The sequence below is a fragment of the Dreissena polymorpha genome, chromosome 4, assembly GCF_020536995.1.
Source record: "Dreissena polymorpha isolate Duluth1 chromosome 4, UMN_Dpol_1.0, whole genome shotgun sequence".
Lineage (NCBI taxonomy): Eukaryota > Metazoa > Mollusca > Bivalvia > Myida > Dreissenidae > Dreissena > Dreissena polymorpha.
In genome coordinates, this window is record NC_068358.1 from 122,172,008 (window position 1) to 122,184,659 (window position 12,652).

The 12,652-nt window shown below is 34.7% G+C and overlaps 1 protein-coding gene across 1 annotated transcript; it reads right to left on the reverse strand.

The window, feature by feature from the left end:
* Nucleotides 1-1,209: 1,209 nt before the first annotated feature.
* Nucleotides 1,210-10,938, reverse strand: LOC127876179 (uncharacterized). The gene is made up of 11 exons (XM_052421187.1): nt 10,773-10,938; nt 7,797-8,019; nt 6,893-7,132; nt 6,521-6,725; nt 5,891-6,023; nt 5,062-5,176; nt 4,541-4,717; nt 4,321-4,377; nt 2,094-2,347; nt 1,665-1,888; nt 1,210-1,388 (listed from the first exon to the last, which is right to left on the reverse strand). Exons 2-11 carry the CDS (start codon nt 8,002-8,004, stop codon nt 1,274-1,276), a joined length of 1,728 nt encoding a protein of 575 aa, XP_052277147.1. The 5' UTR covers nt 8,005-8,019; nt 10,773-10,938; the 3' UTR covers nt 1,210-1,273.
* Nucleotides 10,939-12,652: the final 1,714 nt, after the last annotated feature.

Genomic DNA, 12,652 nt, shown 5'->3' on the forward strand with positions numbered 1-12,652 from the left:
ACTGCAATCGATAATTAAACAGCTATGTCTTCAACTTCTTACATTTCGTCAGTGTCAGTGTCGTCTAGAAATAATGGTTATTATTTGAAACCTCTAAATTGTATTCACTAACCTTTAAAATGATTACTACTTATATCTAGCAATCACAGGCCAGCATACCCGGTCTCTGATTGTTTTTGATCATACTATGAATGCTATGAATCATTCACTTCGTATACCATCATATTGGTAAATAACATCTGCATACTGCCTGCCTTTGATTTTGCAGCCTGCGTATTATTATTTGTTGGCAATTTTCGATTTTGAATCATTTACCGAATACAGTCACTACAATAATATAATTAGAATTTTGCATTTAAAAGGCAGCTTTTTGATTGAAATTTGCAAACACAGAAACTACGCTCACGGATATTGTCAATAACAAAAAAGGCATTCCCTTCTCGTCATGTGTATTTGAAAATATATGTTTTATTTACTTGAACCGACCTTAATGCGCATCATAAGATATTGCTTTCATAATCCAGCATTGACAAATGTCATGTACACGTCATTAAACTGAAGCCAGTGTATCTAAAAGAGTAATATCTGATTTAAAGAAACAGGTACCATAATCAATTTTATAAAAAGACCAATGTGTCCCAAATGTAGTGCATGTGTATTGACAAAAATGACAACATAACTTGTACAAAAGGCTTATATTAAGGTAAATATAAACAATTTAATAAAGTGCTTTAAGTGTTTCATTTTCCTTTTTGCTTTGTCATCGTTGGTAAGAAACATATTAAAGGCTGCTGTTAACTCAATATCTAGCCTGGTATATTTTCTGTTCATTTATATCAAATTATTTATACATATATCTCATAGCATCACCAAACATGTTGAAGTTTGATCAATAAACTACCATTCAAGGAAAGTACTGATGACCTTATAAGGTCTTTTTGGCAGAGCAGATAACATGATCATCAGACACAACTGTGGGGGTTTGATCACAATTTGAACTACAAGTACAATACAGTTTCTTTAAATACATCGTGTGCTGAGGGACCACATTAGCGATGTTATATGTGTTCAACTTTGCCCAGCATTTTTTTCTAGTAAGCCCACACGGTAAACCACAAACTGTGTATGTCTGTTTGAGAAAAACGGGAAAATGCAAAAGCATCGGGAACTGCCAATCTTTGATGGCAAAAATACTACATAAAACACATATAATTTCCGGATGTACATTTGTATTTGTATTCGACAGGATAGTTTTAACAACTTCAAATTCAGATCAAGGCACAATTGGAGTCTCGTCCACTATCTCGTACAACGAGACTGCCCCGGCACCTGAGCTTGTCACGAACACGAGTGGGCGATTCACGGGACTTTTGTCTCTGGTGATTATACTGTGAATGAAACATATTCCCTTATGAGTACGCATGCAATGTTGATTCTTGTGGTACTTAATACAGATTTAATTGTTATGCATTCCAATTCAGACTTCAGACTGTATCCAAAAATGATGCTGTTATTGAAATAGTTGTAGTTTCCGATCAACAGAACAACAATTAAGTCACATACAAATATTTTATTTAATTTTTACTTGTATGCCATTCATTATATTTATATACTAAATATATATTATGTTCAGTTGTCTAATTTTAAATAAACCAATATCTTACCCGACGGATGAGATATAGAGATCACCGACGGTTTGCTTCTGGTACAGGTCAGTCCATGGTTCGTCTGTGCTACCGGAGCGGTGTATAGCCTGGAACTGCGGGATTGGCAGACCGGAACTCGTGTCCACAGTGTACAGGAACAAGGTTCCCGTGGACCACGTGCCGGCGACAAGCAACACTGTGCCGTTGTCGTTGGCTACGTCGATGCCAGACACGTGCGCACCCTAAAGCAATGATATTGGATGTAATAAAACTATGCATATTTTAAATAACCATACATGTGACATATGTTCTTACTAACTTGTGAAGCTCTAGTAAAAACTACTTCTAATGAAAAGGCATGCAAGTTTTGATTGATATATATATATATTGTGTTTTCGGCATCAAAATCGTAGTGATCACATATTACATTAATTCGAAGAAATAAACCTGATACTCAGAGGCAAAGTCTCGGTTCATTTCAGGCGACGTGTAACTGGCAGTGCCTCGAACATAGTCGGTGTTGAAGACTGGCTTGTAGAAGTTCTCCATGTACTCCTCGAGCGTTCCCTCGGTGTCGAACACAGGGGCCCCGGCATTGCTTGAATCCCAGATGGAGAAGCCACGCCCACCGAACATCTCCAGGTGCGAGTACATGCCTGTAAAGGCGTTCTTGCCGTCCAATGTGCTGATCAACAAACGACCTGGGTTCAAGAAAGGTTAATTTCACGGTGAATATATTGCCGATTTTACAGTCACAAAACAATTTATTTATAGAATTGTGTATATGTCTTTAAATGACGAATTCATGAAATTGTTTTTTATTTGGACGCGGTAGCATACAAATAATGTAGCGAGTTTTGCAAGTCAGTATGAGCTTAGATACGCTGGGCGGAGCGTCGTTGTATGCAATCGATATTGGCCAATGAGAGTGCACGCTTTGCATGAGCGACAGCACTCGTAGGCCTGCATTAGCTGCAGTAAGATTATGCAGACGATAAATGAGTCGGAACAGTGGTGTAATGGTAGATCGCTGGCTTAGTAACGAGAGGACCCTGGTTCGAATCCCGCCCTGTCCACTGGAATTTTTCTGAGCAAGAAATTTATTCCACATTTGCTCTTCTCGTGGAAATTGCGCATTACATGCAAAATACAGTTAAATCATATATTTGACGTAAAGAATTTTAATAACTTAAAGATGAATTCATTACATACCACTAAATTGTTTTGTCGAATTCTCAAATTGGGATATATAAATGTGTAATCCGAAACAAGCTTCTGAATTTTATTGTCAACGCCACATAAACAAATTGTAGCTTCAAATAAACAGTGCTTCGTGTATTTTTGCGGTTTCTTTGTCTCTGTAAAAAGCTCGCGAAAACTATGAAGACGAGTACAACGTCACGTGAAATGTATTGGTGTATTTATTGAACAGCAAGTCAGGCGACATACGTGTGTTCAATTGGAAAACCCCGTCTCGATTGGACATTATTTCATCACATCTTTTAATTGTCACATATGCCAAAAATTAATTTGCTACTTAAGAAAAAAAGCGAATGTTTATGTTTATGAAATTCTTGAGTTTACTATTTAAAATGGAATGTACGGGATAATCTGGCATTGAACAGCGACGAGAAAAGAAGTAAGTATGCAGTAATTGATAAGAGTTGCGCTGATACGGATGCATTGGGGAATCGATCCAGTTGGGATTATGCGAGTCTATGCGTGAGAAAAAGTGTTCAGCAATGAAATAAATGTCGTTATCCATGACTTTATAGGTTTTTTCTTAAAGAGTCATAACCAAAATAACGTCACAAGTAACGTACAGATGGGGCTCATCCTTCTACGTTATGTAATTTGTCATGTCGGCAAAGTTGTTGGTCAATAATTTAAAGAAAATAATTAAAATATTAGATACACATAACACAACATGTACATGATTCTAGGCTAGTTATTATCTAGCAAGGAAACCAACATTCTAAAGATGGTTGCCATTGCAGGAACCAATTGCGAAAGAAAAAGAGACATCTTGTTGTTATTTTGTCTAAGTTATCTCTATAACATAACTATTAGGATAAACAGTGCACCCACAATTCGACCCGTGCTTTTAGACACACTCTTTATAAATTTGAATGGGCTTTGTTCATTTCAAACGTGCGATACAAAAAGCTGAAACAAAATTTTAAAAACTGAGTCGCGTCTAAGATTATGCAATAGCGTACATATTCAGTGCCTTCAGCGCTTTGATTTTTGTAGTTCTTACTTTTGCGTTTGTCATCCAAAAGAAATAAGTTTTTAGCATAGTATGACAACATTTACATTTCTTCTTGACAAGAATCATCGCAAGCAATTTTCAAGCAAAAGTAGAACTTCGTGCATGTTTAAAGAAAACATTATTTACAAGGTCACACACATTTATAAAAAGTAGTTTAAATATAACGTTCGAAATAAACTTGTTAAGAATGTTAGTCAAAGGCATGTGAAGTTACAAAGAAAAAAATAGGTAAACTCAATTGGAATTAACCGTGCATATGATGTCCTACTAATGAGTAACAATGCATATGTTTCCACAGGTGTACTATCGAACTGGAAGAGGACTATTTTTAATATCAAAATATCGCAGTAATTGATATCGTACGAATTTAAAGAACACTTGTTAAGCCAAGAATGGTATTACCAAGATATTCGTCATTGTTAGCATTGGCTTTTAAGTCCGTCCCTTCAATCTGTGCGACTGAAAACAATAATATTTTTTGTTGAAAATAAGTAAATCCCAAGTGTTTATATTGGTCGACAAAGGAACCATACATGTTCAGATAAATGCAACAACACACGCGTAAATAAAGTCTAAACCGCAATGTTTTCTTAGTTGAAGGAAGTATGTTTTAGAAAGTTACCAATAGTTCTTGCGATAGCGTTATCTGACCATGTGAAACCATGCTGAGCTGCTGTGTACTGTTTAATGTTACCGGCGTCAGCGGTGGCAAGGAATTTCTTGTTTCCGATTTCAAACGATGCAATGGCTCCTGGCTGCCTCACCGACTGAAGACCCGTGTACATCCGTCGGTGAACACCTGGGAAAGAAATGCTGATGTTTCCAATTCGAATAAATTTGATAGCGAATGACTTGTTAACAGTTGTTCGTGCAATATAAACAAAAATTAGGACAATGCACTATTTTCCATAGGTTTATCATTGACATATTGTTTTGGTACTTTCTGTCATGAGAAAATTTTCTCTTTTTGAAAGGCCTGTAATTATTAACACGATTATTAGGACCAGACATGTATGGTCAGAGCTTCACATACATGTGATTACATCACTTAATGCACGTAATCTCTGTTTTTATATAAATAAATTGTGAGACTATGCTGTTGAAAAAGAAAGTCAGCAAGTCCACAAGGGACGCCATACATACCTCCGTCCCTGTCACTAACGTCAACACCGTTGTATTGCCAGTTCTTCCTAGGCAAAGGGGCGATGGCTGGAATCTCTGCGATACGTAAATCGATCCTGGCAATAGCGTTGTTTTCCTGAACGTAAAACGTCGATATGTTTCACAAAACAGACAGACACAATATTAATCTCAAACGTTTAAGGTGATTTCAACTGCTGAAGTCGAAAATAGTAAAAATAAGAATGTTTCTTTACAAGCTTCACAAAACATTGATGTCATTTTCATATGCTCAATATTCACTCTCTTTAATTATAAGGATATGTCTCTGTCAGATACTTGAGGAACACATATACATATACAAATTATTGAATTAAAGATCTATTTGCTGATTACTTTTCAATGCCCGATTAAGGATCTTTATATATTTCAATATGGATCCATTTCTTTCATTGTAAGTCCCTTTCATTACGATTGCTTTGTAAATGTTTAATATGAATTTAAGTATTAGGTGTTTACTTAAAAGTTTGTTAATTTCAACATTTTACGCCACAACAAATATTTTCATTAAGGTCCAGAAAGTCCAATCATATTGCAATTAACGTATTGTTTTACAATAATGTATAGCACAATATGAATGATATACGTGTGAACTGGTTACAAAAAAAACAACAACAAGTTTAGCGCTAGTGAAACTTGTGATTGATGGATTGAATCATACAAAACAATATATGACGATGACTTAAACGTTGGGAACATGCTAGCTATATTTGGTGCAGATTTGAGTAAAATGTTTACGACAATTCTGACTGCAAGAATGTTAAAGGAAGGAGGCGGATAAATGGTGACTCACTCGCAGTGTGACCCAGGCGGTTCGGCCGTCTCTGCTGATGGTAACTTGTTCTGGTTCGAGATCCTGTGCCACAGTCGTATCACCACTGTACACGCTCTTCGGAATGTAAAGCGACGGTGTCCTTATCCGCATGCTAGCAGAGATTAGTGCAATTTGAGTTTGCACTTTTAGTATATTGAGCAGTTAATTTTACAATGGCATGCAAGTCGTCGATATCACAGCGTTTGAAAACTGTGAATGTGAATTTAAATAAATTATACTACATGTATATAACTTTTGTACTGAATATTATACAATTCGTCTCAAGTGTGACCAGTTATGCAACGCAATGATATTTGCATAAATTCACATGTATTTGCGTTTGAGTGTAATTGATGGCATGTCTGCCCATATGTATTTGAAATAAACAGAATATACTCTGAAAATCAATCGTTTGCCTAATTCTGATTGTTTTAGATACAAAGTATGAAAACTATTTGTTGTTTGTTTTTAAATTTGCACTGAGTGCGCTGCATAAATGACTTATATACAGAATATATCATTATACAATCAGTATGTCAAGTGATTAAAACATAGAACATTGTTATTATGAACTATTCATAAATACCAATGCTTCTAAAAGGTAATTACTCGAAATTTGGTTGCCCAACGTTGTAGTTAAGGAAATCGACAAGTCGGACACTAGGGTTGCCCGTATTCTCGTTTCTGATGATGTAGACAGAGCCTTCAGGATCTACGTATGCTCCGGCTTCATCTTTTCCTGCCAATCCTTCGTTAGAAACCACGACTGAATTGCAGTCGGGTGAGAACTTGATATCCTTTGGGTGCGAACCCACTGAAATTTGACACTTACATGATTGTGAAATATTCTTACATTTCTTAATATATTGTTGTTAAAAAAACAAACAAAAAAACGTTATTATTAAAGCGTATTCGTTAAATAGTTTCTTTACTCTGGTGATATTTTAAATCAACGTTGCCTTCTAAGAAAAGTTCGATCACCTGTCACATATCCATCGAGTACAACATCCGTTGCACCGGAGTTCCTTGTGTACGCCTTAAAGAACCTCACGTGACCTTCATTTGTGTCTGTTTGTGCGGAGAGGGCCACTGCGATCAAGCCCCCGCAAATGTCTATGGCCTGGGGAACGCCCTCCCCTTGGGTGAACTTGTGTTTAAACAGACGAACGGGGTTCGCCGGGTCTATGATATCGATCACGTGCATCAGATGACTTGTTGCTCCTGTGAAGCAAACAAATGTTTATTTCTGAAGGAATTGTACTTTTCCAAACAACTGCGGATATAAGTACACAAATGCTGCACTATTTTAAAACTTTATTACGGCATTTTCAGTGGAGTCTATTGCAAACGTGTATTATTAACTTTCTATTAGCTCCTACCAAATACATAAAATAAACGAATAAGGAGGTTTAAAAAGACATAATTCTAGACCAAAATGATTTTCACACGTGTTCATTGATACGTTCAAACATTTACAAAGCAAAGTATTATTAACATCAATAATTGCATAGAAGTGTCCGGAGAACATTATCGATGAAAAGACAATTAAGTTTCATAGTCTATAGATTTTTATAATTAACTTAAATAATTCCTTAGTTAGTTTTAACATATTTTTTTCCCGATTGTATCGAAAGACTTAGGCTTAATGAAACGCTTTCGAGTAAGTTTCCAGGTTTAAAATAGTTTATTTAAGTAATAATTGGTCTCAGACACTTACCAATTACGTCAACAATTGAGATCACGTGTCTTTAGGCACTATTTAATAGCGTAAATAATTAAGTTGACATTCCCTTAGCACTTACCAATAATTTCCATTTGTAAAGATGTATCCTAAGATACATTACCAATAGCGTAAAGAATTTACTTGACGTGCGTTTACACTTACCAATAACGTAAAGAATTGAGTTGACGTGTTCGTATGCGGCTCCCTCGGAAGCTTTAAGGTCGAGTCCGCCAAAAACGTCATTGCCGACGCTGCTTAGACTTGTCGGAAGCTGAGTATAGGACAGGGGTTTGAATGACTTGTAACCCATGGTGACATGGAGGCACGTGATTCCGAGCACGAGGAGAAGTGTGTTTGTGTTCAATTTCATGATTAATTGTGCTCTCTGAAAAAAAAAAGAATATTTGTTTAATATTATGTTGCTGATAAAACACCTTTACGTGTTTAAATCTTGATATGCGTTTAGAGACAACGTATCATAAGTGCATAATTTAAATTTGACAAATCGATATTTTAAACATTGTTTTAAACATAACGAACTATATAAACATGTGTGGCATAATGTCGTCAGGAGTCTCATTTAAAGTACGAAATATGCCCAATGTAGATAAGGAGACGTTGTACATCACGAAATACACCGATCCTATTATCAAACAATAGGACAGCATAACATATGCATAACGTATATGGCAGTCGTACCACGTCTTCTAAAACTTCAATGCGATTATTTTGCAAGTTCGTGACACATCCTCATGAAGAGTACATGTATATCATCGAATGCTATTTTTGATAATTACCTTGTATTTTTATTGGTATACATTATCATTTTAATAATTGTGCCTAATTAATGTGTTTTGTCGTACACAAGTAGTTCGACTACAAGTTTTATCCGGACAGAAAAACAAAGCTAAGATTCGATAAAAAGCATTACAATTTTGAGTACGGCATTTATTGATGACATGCACAAATAGTTAATTATCAATAAATTCCGGATTGATCACATATATATACGTTAAACTGAGCATGCATTGTGGAATCGTAAAATGATTAAGATTACTTCCATGTGAATAGGTGTGTGAGGAATGAAGGCATCTCATTACACACCGTACAGAGTTTTTCAAGCAATAATTGCGTAGTACAACTTGTATATTTACATTTTACTATCAATAGCTTTTACACTAAATATAAAAACTATTTGTGAAGAAAAACATGCGCTTAAAAATACTTGACACTACATTACTTCTTATGTCTCTTATCACAACTATGAAAAAGAGGTAACAATAGTTCGCATTCTTTAGTTTGACGCAAACCATTAAAAAATCAAATTCAATTAGTTCATGCCCATGCAATGACCGCAGCGATTGTGCTGTTTTTAAGAGTGAGTCTAGTATGGTTCATTATACAATAAAAATATACATGTTGAGCAAAACAAATATAAGGGTCCATAAGAATGTGCATGTCTCAGTATAAAAGAATCATTAGAAAGTTCGAAAAATAATTACAGCAATAAAACAATAATGGTTTTAACTTGTTAACATGCTTACATTCCGATGACATGTTTAATAGTTTCACGTTCAGTTTTACAAAAGTACAGTTGGATGAGTAGGCATATCAAATTTTAAGTATGAATGACTTTATACCTTTTTTTAATTCTGTATAGGAACCACTTGACATTCATTTCTCCTCTAACATTAAAAGGCACAACAAAATAGCAATTCGTTTGCTTCGAAATATTTGACCACTTATCAATGCGCACTGGCGAAGACTTATTTTTTGGTAATAGGATTGTGTACTCTTGGTATGGACTAAAATATGCCATAGGCTAGCGGGAATAAAATGATTCATAAAGCAGGTGCCATAAGAGCTTCTGAGCTGTATCTATCTTTTGACTGCTTTCATAATTTCGACGAAAAAAAGTTGTTTGGATTGAAGTTAAATACTTAACAAACAGCATCATAACTGTAAAATAGTACAAGTTCAAATCTCTGCATCAAGTAACCAACATCAATGAACGCCTTTTCAAACCATGTTTCAAAATATTCTTTTCTTACCAATTTTTATGTCCGGGTGTATAGAAAAAATGCATTTTTGAAGATTTTTTTTTAATGGGTGGCTTTCTATAGATTTCAACAAATGCGTTCAATCTATTTTTCAAGATCCCTTTGTGCATCTTGTTATTTATGTTTTTTTGAAAAATTTGCTTTGAAAGTTATAGACTTTTTAATAAGCAATCACTGTACTTATATAGGATATATGTACACTATCCATTTTTTATGCCCAGTAGTAATTATACGAATTCATGAGCAATGCAGAAAACTGACACACGAAAACAGATAAATCATCTTCAAACTTCATTCTGTATATTCCTTTAGAAAAACGTTTTGCTAATGTGTTCTTTTCAATTCAATTTAAAAGCGATTCGTTGATCTCTGTTAACAGATTATGCGGTGTATTTGGCAAGAAAGCATAGCGTTGGTTTAATACCGTTAATCATAAGTCTTTTAAATATGACTTTTATTTTAAATATTTTTTCAATGTAATTTTGTTCTATAATTTGTTTAAGGTCCATGTGAAATTTTAAGCTAAGCATGTCAAATTATAGCTGAAATTACATTATTGAAAAAAACAAAAACAATATTTATTTGGATTAAAGATTGCCTATAAAAATACACATAATATTATTGCAGAATGTAAAACTACATTAAGTCATGAATGCTCAAATGGTTCTATGATACATATAATACATCAATGTACGAACGTACGACAAAACATACATGTGTTTTGTTTAAATTTTTAGTAATGATACGTTCAAGAATTAACCCTTTGCATGCTGGGAAATTTGTCTTCTGCTAAAATGTCATCTGCAGAATTTCTAAAATTAGCATTTTCTTCAATTTGTTTAAAAGAATACTATCAAAATAGCAAACATTTTGGATCCAGATGAGACGCCACGTTCTGTGGCGTCTCATCTGGATCCAAGCTGTTTGCAAAGGCTTTCAAAATTCGGTTCCAGCACTGAAAGAGTTAAATCTGCTATTCCGTAACCACAGTTCTTATAAATGTGTGTACAATTTTAACTCACAATTGCTAAGTGAACGAAATAACTTAAGACCTAATGCACACATAATAAATCCTTACCGTTTACGTTAAAATTGTGTCCTTTCTTAAGGCGAACAAGTTCAGAATTACGAATAAAGAGTGTTGCACGTCGATTTAAATAACACTGGTTTCATAGAAGGGCTGCCGAATCAGGAATATTATCTAATTTTGCGTCACGCAGCAAGTGCACCATTACTCATATCGAGTGCATACAAAGGTATCAAAGAACTAAACGAAACGTGACAATTGTTCTTTGACTTTGTGCATTTGTTAATGTGCACAAGATAAGTATTGATGCAAAGCATCAAAGGGCGTCGGGAATTTCAGTGTAAAAGGCACTCAATGAAGTTACATGAAACGATTTTTTTTTCTACTGTAAATATTAAAATATTGGCCGATTATTTTAAACAAAATAGAAAAAGATACTGGTACAACCATTATCTATGATTGTGTGTTATAACCCCCAAATAACCATTATTTATGATGTTGTGTTATAACCCCCAAAAAACCATTATCTATGATTTTGTGTTGTTACTCCCAAATATTTCATAGTTCATTTTATTTATATTGGTTTTCTTTTTTTTACTGGTATCCGTGTGCAGTTTTCATTAATGGAACAGAACTGTGTAGGTTCAAAAAAAACTGCTTCATCTTGTAAGCGTAATTTCATATTTTTCTCAATTTCAAAGGGAGATGATTCTGAACTTATTCTTACGTTGCTCATTTACGATATGGATTGAGTACTCATTGATATGGAAAACACTGTAAAAGTTTGAAAAAAAAATGAATGAAAACTGTAAATTGTATAAAGAAGCTGCATTTCACAATACTTTGAAATTCAGTAAAAGATCATACTAGATTTATTGCTCCGATATTCATCATTTTCAATAGGGTTCGAGTAATACTGATATAAAAACACTTAAACAAATAGGAAAAAATCAGTCGAAAGTTGTGAATTCTTTTAAACAAGTGGAATTTTGTTTGGTCAAATTTAATAGAAAAAAAAATCTGGACTTATTGTCCCGATGTTTCTCATTTTAAATGAGGTAAAAATGCTCATTGATATGAAGACACTGTAAGTTTGGAAAGAATCTGATGAAAAATGTTGACATAATCAACTAACCAAGCAGTTTTTCACTTTTATTTTTAAATTCAACGAGACATAATTGTGGACTTATGGTCCGATATTGCTCATATAGAGTTTGGGTTGGGTCCTCGTTGATAAAAAAACAACTGTGAGAGTTTGGGAACAATCGGATGAAAATTTTGGACTCCGAACAAGGATTTCAAAATTTCTCAAATTCTAAGGAAGATAACTATGGACGTAATGGTCGGTTAATGCTAAAGGGCCCATACCACCTGGATAGTAATACGTGTCGCGCTTCGCGCTCTATATGTGGTTCATACAAAAAAACTCCGAGGAGTGCTTGACTCTAGTGAAACGGGTTGCTGGGACAAGCTCCACCTTGATAAGCGGCTGCTTCCTTTATCGCAACTCATTGTTAGAATCAATAATACGTGTCGCGCTTCGCGCTCTATATGTGGTAGGGATAGGCCTATGCTATACAACCATAAAAATACATGGATAATAGATGTGTTGTTTGCAGTTATTCGTTAATATAAAAACACGCGTATTTTTTATAAGATATTAAAGTGATGTAAGAAATTTTAATTAACGTTGTCACCACGCTGCATCCATTAATTTTAATAAAAATGTAAAATGGATTTTAAATTGTCTACATAAAATAAAGCTTTATTATATTTATTAACCTGACTAAAAAGTTTGTCAGCCGCCTAACTGTTCCGTTCATGCCGGAACCCGGGACTGAACCGGAGGCCTTTAGATAACTGTTGCGTAAACAACTTCAGTCTAACGCTCTCCCAACTGAGCTTTTCCAGCTGGCATTCACTTACGTACT